General features: G+C 50.3%; 1 protein-coding gene across 1 annotated transcript in view; it reads right to left on the minus strand.

Moving 5' to 3' along the window:
• sorbs3 (sorbin and SH3 domain containing 3) overlaps positions 1-12,570 on the minus strand; it is a 148,540-nt gene that overhangs the window by 111,115 nt on the left and 24,855 nt on the right. Inside the window, exon 2 of the mRNA XM_068001522.1 lies at positions 4,712-4,775. Within this exon, the coding sequence (XP_067857623.1) occupies positions 4,712-4,723 (12 nt within the window). The 5' untranslated portion in view covers positions 4,724-4,775. The remainder of the gene's footprint in view (positions 1-4,711; positions 4,776-12,570) is intronic.

Below are 12,570 nucleotides of genomic sequence, written 5' to 3' on the forward strand. Positions count from 1 at the left end.
AAAGAAAGAGGGAGAGACAGACAGAGAGAGGGAGAGAGAAAGACAGAGAGAGAGGGAGAGACAGAAAGAAAGAGACAGAGAGAGAAAGATACACAGACAGAGAGAGAGAGAGACAGAAAGAGACAGCGAGGGAGAGACGGAAAGAGAGGGACAGAGAGAGAGAAAAAGACAGAGAGGAAGAGACAGAGAGAGAAAGAGAAAAAGACTGCGGGAGAGACAGAAAGAGAGAGACAGAGAGAGAAAGAGACACAGACAGAGAGAGACAGAGAGATAGAAAGAGAGAGACAGAGAGAGACACACACAGAGAGAAAGGGAGAGAGAGACAGAAAGAGAGAGACAGAGAGAGAGACACACACAGACAGAAAGAGAGAGAAAGAAACACAGACAGAGAGAGAGAAAGAGAGAGACAAAAAGAGAGAGGCAGAGAGAGAAAGAGACACTGACAGAAAGAGAGAGACAGAGAGAAAGAGACACAGACAGAGAGAGAGAAAGGGAACAACAGAGAGAAAGATACATCGAGAGAGAAAGAGACAGACAGAGTGAGAGATACAGAACAAGATAGAAAGTGACAGAGAGAGAGGGAAAGAGACAGAGAGAGGCACGAAGAGAGAGAGAAAGAGAGAGACAAAAAGAGGGAGGCAGAGAGAGAAAGAAACAGACAGAGAGAAAGAGACAGATAGAGTGAGAGATAGAGAACGAGACAGAGAGCAACAGAGAGAGAGAGAGAAAGAGACAGAGAGAGACACACACAGAGAGAAAGGGAGAGAGAGACAGAAAGAGAGAGACAGAGAGAGAGACACACACAGACAGAAAGAGAGAGAAAGGAACACAGACAGAGAGAGAGAAAGAGAGAGACAAAAAGAGAGAGGCAGAGAGAGAAAGAGACACTGACAGAAAGAGAGAGACAGAGAGAAAGAGACACAGACAGAGAGAGAGAAAGGGAACAACAGAGAGAAAGATACATCGAGAGAGAAAGAGACAGACAGAGTGAGAGATACAGAACAAGATAGAAAGTGACAGAGAGAGAGGGAAAGAGACAGAGAGAGGCACGAAGAGAGAGAGAAAGAGAGAGACAAAAAGAGAGAGGCAGAGAGAGAAAGAAACAGACAGAGAGAAAGAGACAGATAGAGTGAGAGATAGAGAACGAGACAGAGAGCAACAGAGAGAGAGAGAGAAAGAGACAGAGAGAGACACACACAGAGAGAAAGGGAGAGAGAGACAGAAAGAGAGAGACAGAGAGAGAGACACACACAGACAGAAAGAGAGAGAAAGGAACACAGACAGAGAGAGAGAAAGAGAGAGACAAAAAGAGAGAGGCAGAGAGAGAAAGAGACACTGACAGAAAGAGAGAGACAGAGAGAAAGAGACACAGACAGAGAGAGAGAAAGGGAACAACAGAGAGAAAGATACATCGAGAGAGAAAGAGACAGACAGAGTGAGAGATACAGAACAAGATAGAAAGTGACAGAGAGAGAGGGAAAGAGACAGAGAGAGGCACGAAGAGAGAGAGAAAGAGAGAGACAAAAAGAGAGAGGCAGAGAGAGAAAGAAACAGACAGAGAGAAAGAGACAGATAGAGTGAGAGATAGAGAACGAGACAGAGAGCAACAGAGAGAGAGAGAGAAAGAGACAGAGAGAGACACACACAGAGAGAAAGGGAGAGAGAGACAGAAAGAGAGAGACAGAGAGAGAGACACACACAGACAGAAAGAGAGAGAAAGGAACACAGACAGAGAGAGAGAAAGAGAGAGACAAAAAGAGAGAGGCAGAGAGAGAAAGAGACACTGACAGAAAGAGAGAGACAGAGAGAAAGAGACACAGACAGAGAGAGAGAAAGGGAACAACAGAGAGAAAGATACATCGAGAGAGAAAGAGACAGACAGAGTGAGAGATACAGAACAAGATAGAAAGTGACAGAGAGAGAGGGAAAGAGACAGAGAGAGGCACGAAGAGAGAAAGAGAGAGACAAAAAGAGAGAGGCAGAGAGAGAAAGAAACAGACAGAGAGAAAGAGACAGATAGAGTGAGAGATAGAGAACGAGACAGAGAGCAACAGAGAGAGAGAGAGAGAAAGAGACAGAGAGAGAGAAATAGGGAGACAAAGAGAAAGAGAGAGGAGACAGAGAGAGAAAGAGGCTGACAGTGAGAGAGAGAGAGAAAGAGACGGCGGGGGGGAGGGGGAAGAGAGGAGAGAGCCAGAGACAAACAGAGAGAGTGAGAGATAGAGAAAGAGACAGAGAGAAAGGAGACATTGGCGAATGAGAGGCCAGGAGGGAATAAGAGAGGAGTGAGAGTCCTGTGAAAAAGGGATTGAGGAGTGGATGAGAGTAAATGGTGAGGCAGGAGAGAGCGAGGGGGAGAGGAGAGCGGAGAGAGAACAGAGCTAACTGACCTCTCAACACTTGGAATGAGTTCGATCAGAAACAGTGTGAGATCGCCATCCCTTTTAAACACGCAGAGCCAGGTTATCCGTGATTGTAACACATTAAGAGATAGGTGACAGTTTGGAGACAGAGAGAATGAAAAGAGCCAGAAGGCTGGAGCCACGAGAGGGGACGGACAATTGGATAGTGACCCTTCCGACTGCCTTTTCGTCCACCCAGGAAACAGGAGTGAGGGGACTGTGACTGGACGGCGAATAAAGAAGCTCCAGATAAGTCTCGCCAAGCACTGAGAGGCGACAGCAGGCTTCGAATGGACGCTAGGCCGGCTCGCCCACCTCCTGCGATGCTGCGCGGCAGATTTGCATCTGACTGGCGGAGCTGCGAGCAGGGGAGCGTTTCCCATTACCTGAGGGGAGCGGCTGGGTGGGATGGGCTCAGTCCGTGCATTGTCCTCTCGCTGGGGCACACCGGCTTCCTTCCAGCTCAGGTGTCGCTATGGAAACACAGAGGCCCAGGCCGGGCGTCTCACTCTGACTCATCCCCTGACACCCTGTTTTTGCGAATTGTCAGCAATGATTCATTAACGAGGCGTCTCAGGGCAGTGAGGGGGCTGAAAGGACGAAGGCCTGAACAGGTCAACAAACCAGCAAACACCCTCAGGTTAGTGCTCTCAAAGCTTCGGTTTAACCCCACAAAACTAATAGCATTCAGGGCCGGGACCAGCAGAAACAGGAACCAGCTCCAGCAGAAACCAACAGCACTCACTGCAGAGACAGGAACCAGCTCCAGCAGAAGCCAACAGCACCCAGCACAGGAACCAGCAAAGACAGGAACCAGGTCCAGCAGAAACCAGCAGCACCCAGCACAGGAACCAGCAAAGACAGGAACCAGGTCCAACAGAAACCAACAGCATTCAGCACAGGAACCAGCAAAGGCAGGAACCAGGTCCAGCAGAAACCAGCAGCACTCAGCACAGGAACCAGCAAAGACAGGAACCAGGTCCAGCAGAAACCAGCAGCACTCAGCACAGGAACCAGCAAAGACAGGAACCAGGTCCAGCAGAAACCAGCAGCATTCAGCACAGGAACCAGCAAAGACAGGAACCAGGTCCAGCAGAAACCAGCAGCACCCAGCACAGGAACCAGCAAAGCCAGGAACCAGGTCCAGCAGAAACCAGCAGTACCCAGCACAGGAACCAGCAAAGACAGGAACCAGGTCCAGCAGAAACCAACAGCATTCAGCACAGGAACCAGCAAAGACAGGAACCAGGTCCAGCAGAAACCAACAGCATTCAGCACAGGAACCAGCAAAGACAGGAACCAGGTCCAGCAGAAACCAACAGTATTCAGCACAGGAACCAGCACAATTAGGAACCAACTCCAACAGAAACCCATAGCATTCAATGCAGAGACCAGAACAAGTAGGAACCAGCTCCCGCAGAAACCAACAGCATCCATGGCAAGGACCACCACAAATAGCAACCAATTCCAGCAGAAACCAATAGCATTCACGACAAGGACCACCACAAATAGCAACCAGTTCCCGCAGAAATGAACAACATTCACGGCAGGAACCAGCCACAAGTAGGAATCAATTCCAGCAGAAACCAACAGCATTAACTGCAGGAACCAACACAAGTAGGAACCAGTTCCAGCAGAAACCAATAGCATTCAATACAGGGACCAGCACAAGTAGGAACCAGTTCCAGCAGAAACCAACAGCATTCAATGCAGGGACCAGCACAAGTAGGAACCAGTTCCAGCAGAAACCAACAGCATTCACGGCAGGAACCAGCACAAGTAGGAACCAGTTCCAGCAGAAACCAATAGCATTCAATGCAGGGACCAGCACAAGTAGGAACCAGTTCCAGCAGAAACCAACAGCATTCACGGCAGGAACCAGCACAAGTAGGAACCAGTTCCAGCAGAAACCAATAGCATTCAATGCAGGGACCAGCACAAATAGGAACCAGTTCCAGCAGAAACCAATAGCATTCAATACAGGGACCAGCACAAGTAGGAACCAGCTCCAGCAGAAACCAGCAGCATTCACGACAGGAACCAGCACACACATATAGGATCGGGACAACACTAACCCTTGTCTGGATTAGCATGGGACAACAGTGGGTGAAGGGGTGTAAACACTGGGAGGGGGGAGTACCACACTGGGAGGGGGTGTAAAACACAGGGGAGGAGGTGTACAACATTGGGGAGGTGTCTACAATACTGGGAGGGGTGTACAACACTGGGAGGGGTGTACAACACTGGGGACGTGTATACGACACCGGGGAGGAGTGTACAGCACTGGATAATGGGTGGTGTACACTTACCTCTGACTGCATCCTGTAGGCTGTACGGTCAGTGTTTGATTCAGTTCCAGGCTCCTTTACCGATCTGTACAGAGGGTCATTGAAGGGGTATATGTGAAAACATGACAGCTGCGCAGGGACATCAGAACCTGTAACTCCCTGCCCGCTATCTGTTACCCTGTAACTCACTGCCCGCTATCTGTTACCCTGTAACTCACTGCCCGCTATCTGTTACCCTGTAACTCACTGCCCGCTATCTGTTACCCTGTAACTCACTGCCCCCTATCTGTTACCCTGTAACTCACTGCCCGCGATCCGTTACCCTGTAACTCACTGCCCTCTATCTGTTACCCTGTAACTCACTGCCCTCTATCTATTACCCTGTAACTCACTGCCCTCTATCCGTTACCTTGTAACTCACTGCCCGCTATCTGTTACCCTGTAACTCACTGCCCGCTATCTGTTACCCTGGAACTCACTGCCCGCTATCTGTTACCCTGTAACTCACTGCCCGCTATCTGTTACCCTGTAACTCCCTGCCCTCTATCTGTTACCCTGTAACTCACTGCCCTCTATCTGTTACCCTGTAACTCACTGCCCTCTATCTGTTACCCTGTAACTCACTGCCCGCTATCTGTTACCCTGTAACTCCCTGCCCTCTATCTGTTACCCTGTAACTCACTGCCCGCTATCTGTTACCCTGTAACTCACTGCCCTCTATCTGTTACCCTGTAACTCACTGCCCTCTATCTGTTACCCTGTAACTTCCTGCCCGCTATCTGTTACCCTGTAACTCACTGCCCGCTCTCTGTTACCCTGTAAGTCACTGCCCGCTATCTGTTACCCTGTAACTCACTGCCCCCTATCTGTTACCCTGTAACTCACTGCCCGCTATCTGTTACCCTGTAACTCACTGCCCTCTATCTGTTACCCTGTAACTCACTGCCCGCTATCTGTTACCCTGTAACTCACTGCCCGCTATCTGTTACCCTGTAACTCACTGCCCGCTCTCTGTTACCCTGTAACTCACTGCCCGCTATCTGTTACCCTGTAACTCACTGCCCGCTCTCTGTTACCCTGTAACTCACTGCCCGCTCTCTGTTACCCTGTAACTCACTGCACGCTCTCTGTTACCCTGTAACTCACTGCCCTCTATCTGTTACCCTGTAACTCACTGCCCGCGATCCGTTACCCTGTAACTCACTGCCCTCTATCTGTTACCCTGTAACTCACTGCCCTCTATCTGTTACCCTGTAACTCACTGCCCCCTATCGGTTACCCTGTAACTCCCTGCCCTCTATCTGTTACCCTGTAACTCACTGCCCTCTATCTGTTACCCTGTAACTCACTGCCCTCTATCTGTTACCCTGTAACTCACTGCCCGCTCTCTGTTACCCTGTAACTCCCTGCCCGCTATCTGTTACCCTGTAACTCACTGCCCTCTATCTGTTACCCTGTAACTCACTGCCCGCTATCTGTTACCCTGTAACTCCCTGCCCGCTATCTGTTACCCTGTAACTCACTGCCCGCTATCTGTTACCCTGTAACTCACTGCCCTCTATCTGTTACCCTGTAACTCCCTGCCCTCTATCTGTTACCCTGTAACTCACTGCCCACTATCTGTTACCCTGTAACTCACTGCCCTCTATCTGTTACCCTGTAACTCCCTGCCCTCTATCTGTTACCCTGTAACTCACTGCCCGCTATCTGTTACCCTGTAACTCACTGCCCTCTATCTGTTACCCTGTAACTCACTGCCCGCTATCTGTTACCCTGTAACTCCCTGCCCTCTATCTGTTACCCTGTAACTCACTGCCCGCTATCTGTTACACTGTAACTCACTGCCCGCTATCTGTTACCCTGTAACTCACTGCCCTCTATCTGTTACCCTGTAACTCACTGCCCTCTATCTGTTACCCTGTAACTCCCTGCCCGCTATCTGTTACCCTGTAACTCACTGCCCGCTCTCTGTTACCCTGTAACTCACTGCCCTCTATCTGTTACCCTGTAACTCACTGCCCGCTATCTGTTACCCTGTAACTCACTGCCCGCTATCTGTTACCCTGTAACTCACTGCCCGCTATCTGTTACCCTGTAACTCACTGCCCGCTCTCTGTTACCCTGTAACTCCCTGCCCGCTATCTGTTACCCTGTAACTCACTGCCCGCTCTCTGTTACCCTGTAACTCACTGCCTGCTATCTGTTACCCTGTAACTCCCTGCCCGCTATCTGTTACCCTGTAACTCACTGCCCTCGATCTGTTACCCTGTAACTCACTGCCCCCTATCTGTTACCCTGTAACTCACTGCCCGCTATCTGTTACCCTGTAACTCCCTGCCCGCTATCTGTTACCCTGTAACTCACTGCCCTCTATCTGTTACCCTGTAACTCACTGCCCGCTATCTGTTACCCTGTAACTCACTGCCCGCTATCTGTTACCCTGTAACTCACTGCCCTCTATCTGTTACCCTGTAACTCACTGCCCGCTCTCTGTTACCCTGTAACTCACTGCCCTCTATCTGTTACCCTGTAACTCACTGCCCTCTATCTGTTACCCTGTAACTCACTGCCCGCTATCTGTTACCCTGTAACTCACTGCCCGCTCTCTGTTACCCTGTAACTCACTGCCCTCTATCTGTTACCCTGTAACTCACTGCCCTCTATCTGTTACCCTGTAACTCACTGCCCCCTATCTGTTACCCTGTAACTCACTGCCCGCTATCTGTTACCCTGTAACTCACTGCCCGCTATCTGTTACCCTGTAACTCACTGCCCGCTATCCGTTACCCTGTAACTCACTGCCCGCTCTCTGTTACCCTGTAACTCACTGCCCCCTATCTGTTACCCTGTAACTCACTGCCCTCTATCTGTTACCCTGTAACTCCCTGCCCGCTATCTGTTACCCTGTAACTCACTGCCCTCTATCTGTTACCCTGTAACTCACTGCCCTCTATCTGTTACCCTGTAACTCACTGCCCGCTATCTGTTACCCTGTAACTCCCTGCCCGCTATCTGTTACCCTGTAACTCACTGCACTCTATCTGTTACCCTGTAACTCCCTGCCCGCTATCTGTTACCCTGTAACTCACTGCCCGCTATCTGTTACCCTGTAACTCACTGCCCTCTATCTGTTACCCTGTAACTCACTGCCCGCTATCTGTTACCCTGTAACTCACTGCCCGCTATCTGTTACCCTGTAACTCACTGCCCGCTATCTGTTACCCTGTAACTCACTGCCCTCTATCTGTTACCCTGTAACTCCCTGCCCTCTATCTGTTACCCTGTAACTCACTGCCCTCTATCTGTTACCCTGTAACTCCCTGCCCTCTAACTGTTACCCTGTAACTCACTGCCCGCTATCTGTTACCCTGTAACTCACTGCCCGCTATCTGTTACCCTGTAACTCACTGCCCGCTATCTGTTACCCTGTAACTCACTGCCCCCTATCTGTTACCCTGTAACTCACTGCCCTCTATCTGTTACCCTGTAACTCCCTGCCCTCTAACTGTTACCCTGTAACTCACTGCCCGCTATTTGTTACCCTATAACTCACTGCCCGCTATCTGTTACCCTGTAACTCACTGCCCGCTATCAGTTACCCTGTAACTCACTGCCCTCTATCTGTTACCCTGTAACTCACTGCCCTCTATCTGTTACCCTGTAACTCACTGCCCTCTATCTGTTACCCTGTAACTCCCTGCCCGCTATCTGTTACCCTATAACTCACTGCCCTCTATCTGTTACCCTGTAACTCACTGCCCGCTATCTGTTACCCTGTAACTCACTGCCCGCTATCTGTTACCCTGTAACTCACTGCCCGCTATCAGTTACCCTGTAACTCACTGCCCTCTATCTGTTACCCTGTAACTCACTGCCCTCTATCTGTTACCCTGTAACTCACTGCCCGCTATCTGTTACCCTGTAACTCACTGCCCGCTCTCTGTTATCCTGTAACTCCCTGCCCGCTATCTGTTAACCTGTAACTCACTGCCCGCTATCTGTTGCCCTGTAACTCACTTCCCGCTATCTGTTACCCTGTAACTCCCTGCCCGCTATCTGTTACCCTGTAACTCACTGCCCGCTATCTGTTACCCTGTAACTCACTGCCCTCTATCTGTTACCCTGTAACTCACTGCCCCCTATCTGTTACCGTGTAACTCACTGCCCGCTATCTGTTACCCTGTAACTCCCTGCCCGCTATCTGTTACCCTGTAACTCACTGCCCTCTATCTGTTACCCTGTAACTCACTGCCCGCTCTCTGTTACCCTGTAACTCACTGCCCTCTATCTGTTACCCTGTAACTCACTGCCCGCTATCTGTTGCCCTGTAACTCACTGCCCGCTATCTGTTACCCTGTAACTCACTGCCCGCTATCTGTTACCCTGTAACTCACTGCCCGCTATCAGTTACCCTGTAACTCACTGCCCTCTATCTGTTACCCTGTAACTCACTGCCCGCTCTCTGTTACCCTGTAACTCACTGCCCTCTATCTGTTACCCTGTAACTCACTGCCCTCTATCCGTTACCCTGTAACTCACTGCCCGCTATCTGTTACCCTGTAACTCACTGCCCGCTATCTGTTACCCTGTAACTCACTGCCCGCTATCTGTTACCCTGTAACTCACTGCCCTCTATCTGTTACCCTGTAACTCACTGCCCTCTATCTGTTGCCCTGTAACTCACTGCCCGCTATCTGTTACCCTGTAACTCACTGCCCTCTATCTGTTGCCCTGTAACTCACTGCCCGCTATCTGTTACCCTGTAACTCACTGGCGCTATCTGTTACCCTGTAACTCACTGCCCTCTATCTGTTACCCTGTAACTCACTGCCCTCTATCTGTTACCCTGTAACTCCCTGCCCTCTATCTGTTACCCTGTAACTCACTGCCCGCTATCTGTTACCCTGTAACTCACTGCCCGCTATCTGTTACCCTGTAACTCACTGCCCGCTATCTGTTACCCTGTAACTCACTGCCCGCTATCTGTTACCCTGTAACTCACTGCCCTCTATCTGTTACCCTGTAACTCACTGCCCTCTATTTGTTACCCTGTAACTCACTGCCCGCTCTCTGTTACCCTGTAACTCACTGCCCTCTATCTGTTAGCCTGTAACTCACTGCCCCCTATCTGTTACCCTGTAACTCCCTGCCCTCTATCTGTTACCCTGTAACTCCCTGCCCGCTATCTGTTACCCTGTAACTCATTGCCCCCTATCGGTTACCCTGTAACTCACTGCCCCCTATCTGTTAGCCTGTAACTCACTGCCCCCTATCGGTTACCCTGTAACTCACTGCCCCCTATCTGTTAGCCTGTAACTCACTGCCCCCTATCTGTTAGCCTGTAACTCACTGCCCGCTATCTGTTACCCTGTAACTCACTGCCCGCTATCTGTTACCCTGTAACTCACTGCCCTCTATCTGTTACCCTGTAACTCACTGCCCGCTCTCTGTTACCCTGTAACTCACTGCCCTCTATCGGTTACCCTGTAACTCACTGCCCGCTCTCTGTTACCCTGTAACTCACTGCCCGCTATCTGTTACCCTGTAACTCACTGCCCGCTATCTGTTACCCTGTAACTCACTGCCCTCTATCTGTTAGCCTGTAACTCACTGCCCCCTATCGGTTACCCTGTAACTCACTGCCCTCTATCTGTTACCCTGTAACTCACTGCCCGCTATCTGTTACCCTGTAACTCACTGCCCTCTATCTGTTAGCCTGTAACTCACTGCCCGCTATCTGTTACCCTGTAACTCACTGCCCGCTATCTGTTACCCTGTAACTCACTGCCCTCTATCTGTTACCCTGTAACTCCCTGCCCGCTATCTGTTACCCTGTAACTCACTGCCCCCTATCTGTTACCCTGTAACTCACTGCCCTCTATCTGTTACCCTGTAACTCCCTGCCCTCTATCTGTTACCCTGTAACTCACTGCCCTCTATCTGTTACCCTGTAACTCCCTGCCCTCTATCTGTTACCCTGTAACTCACTGCCCTCTATCTGTTACCCTGTAACTCACTGCCCTCTATCTGTTACCCTGTAACTCCCTGCCCTCTATCTGTTACCCTGTAACTCACTGCCCTCTATCTGTTACCCTGTAACTCACTGCCCTCTATCTGTTACCCTGTAACTCACTGCCCTCTATCTGTTACCCTGTAACTCACTGCCCTCTATCTGTTACCCTGTAACTCACTGCCCTCTATCTGTTACCCTGTAACTCACTGCCCTCTATCTGTTACCCTGTAACTCACTGCCCTCTATCTGTTACCCTGTAACTCACTGCCCGCTATCTGTTACCCTGTAACTCCCTGCCCTCTATCTGTTACCCTATAACTCCCTGCCCTCTATCTGTTACCCTGTAAATCACTGCCCGCTATCTGTTACCCTGTAACTCACTGCCCTCTATCTGTTACCCTGTAACTCACTGCCCTCTATCTGTTACCCTGTAACTCACTGCCCTCTATCTGTTACCCTGTAACTCACTGCCCGCTATCTGTTACCCTGTAACTCACTGCCCGCTATCTGTTACCCTGTAACTCACTGCCCGCTATCTGTTACCCTGTAACTCACTGCCCGCTATCTGTTACCCTGTAACTCCCTGCCCTCTATCTGTTACCCTGTAACTCACTGCCCGCTATCTGTTACCCTGTAACTCACTGCCCTCTATCTGTTACCCTGTAACTCACTGCCCGCTATCTGTTACCCTGTAACTCACTGCCCTCTATCTGTTACCCTGTAACTCACTGCCCTCTATCTGTTAGCCTGTAACTCACTGCCCCCTATCGGTTACCCTGTAACTCACTGCCCTCTATCTGTTACCCTGTAACTCACTGCCCGCTATCTGTTACCCTGTAACTCACTGCCCTCTATCTGTTAGCCTGTAACTCACTGCCCGCTATCTGTTACCCTGTAACTCACTGCCCGCTATCTGTTACCCTGTAACTCACTGCCCTCTATCTGTTACCCTGTAACTCCCTGCCCGCTATCTGTTACCCTGTAACTCACTGCCCCCTATCTGTTACCCTGTAACTCACTGCCCTCTATCTGTTACCCTGTAACTCCCTGCCCTCTATCTGTTACCCTGTAACTCACTGCCCTCTATCTGTTACCCTGTAACTCCCTGCCCTCTATCTGTTACCCTGTAACTCACTGCCCTCTATCTGTTACCCTGTAACTCACTGCCCTCTATCTGTTACCCTGTAACTCCCTGCCCTCTATCTGTTACCCTGTAACTCACTGCCCTCTATCTGTTACCCTGTAACTCACTGCCCTCTATCTGTTACCCTGTAACTCACTGCCCTCTATCTGTTACCCTGTAACTCACTGCCCTCTATCTGTTACCCTGTAACTCACTGCCCTCTATCTGTTACCCTGTAACTCACTGCCCTCTATCTGTTACCCTGTAACTCACTGCCCTCTATCTGTTACCCTGTAACTCACTGCCCGCTATCTGTTACCCTGTAACTCCCTGCCCTCTATCTGTTACCCTATAACTCCCTGCCCTCTATCTGTTACCCTGTAAATCACTGCCCGCTATCTGTTACCCTGTAACTCACTGCCCTCTATCTGTTACCCTGTAACTCACTGCCCTCTATCTGTTACCCTGTAACTCACTGCCCTCTATCTGTTACCCTGTAACTCACTGCCCGCTATCTGTTACCCTGTAACTCACTGCCCGCTATCTGTTACCCTGTAACTCACTGCCCGCTATCTGTTACCCTGTAACTCACTGCCCGCTATCTGTTACCCTGTAACTCCCTGCCCTCTATCTGTTACCCTGTAACTCACTGCCCGCTATCTGTTACCCTGTAACTCACTGCCCTCTATCTGTTACCCTGTAACTCACTGCCCGCTATCTGTTACCCTGTAACTCCCTGCCCTC

Source organism: Heptranchias perlo, chromosome 20 (genome assembly GCF_035084215.1).
Source record: "Heptranchias perlo isolate sHepPer1 chromosome 20, sHepPer1.hap1, whole genome shotgun sequence".
Lineage (NCBI taxonomy): Eukaryota > Metazoa > Chordata > Chondrichthyes > Hexanchiformes > Hexanchidae > Heptranchias > Heptranchias perlo.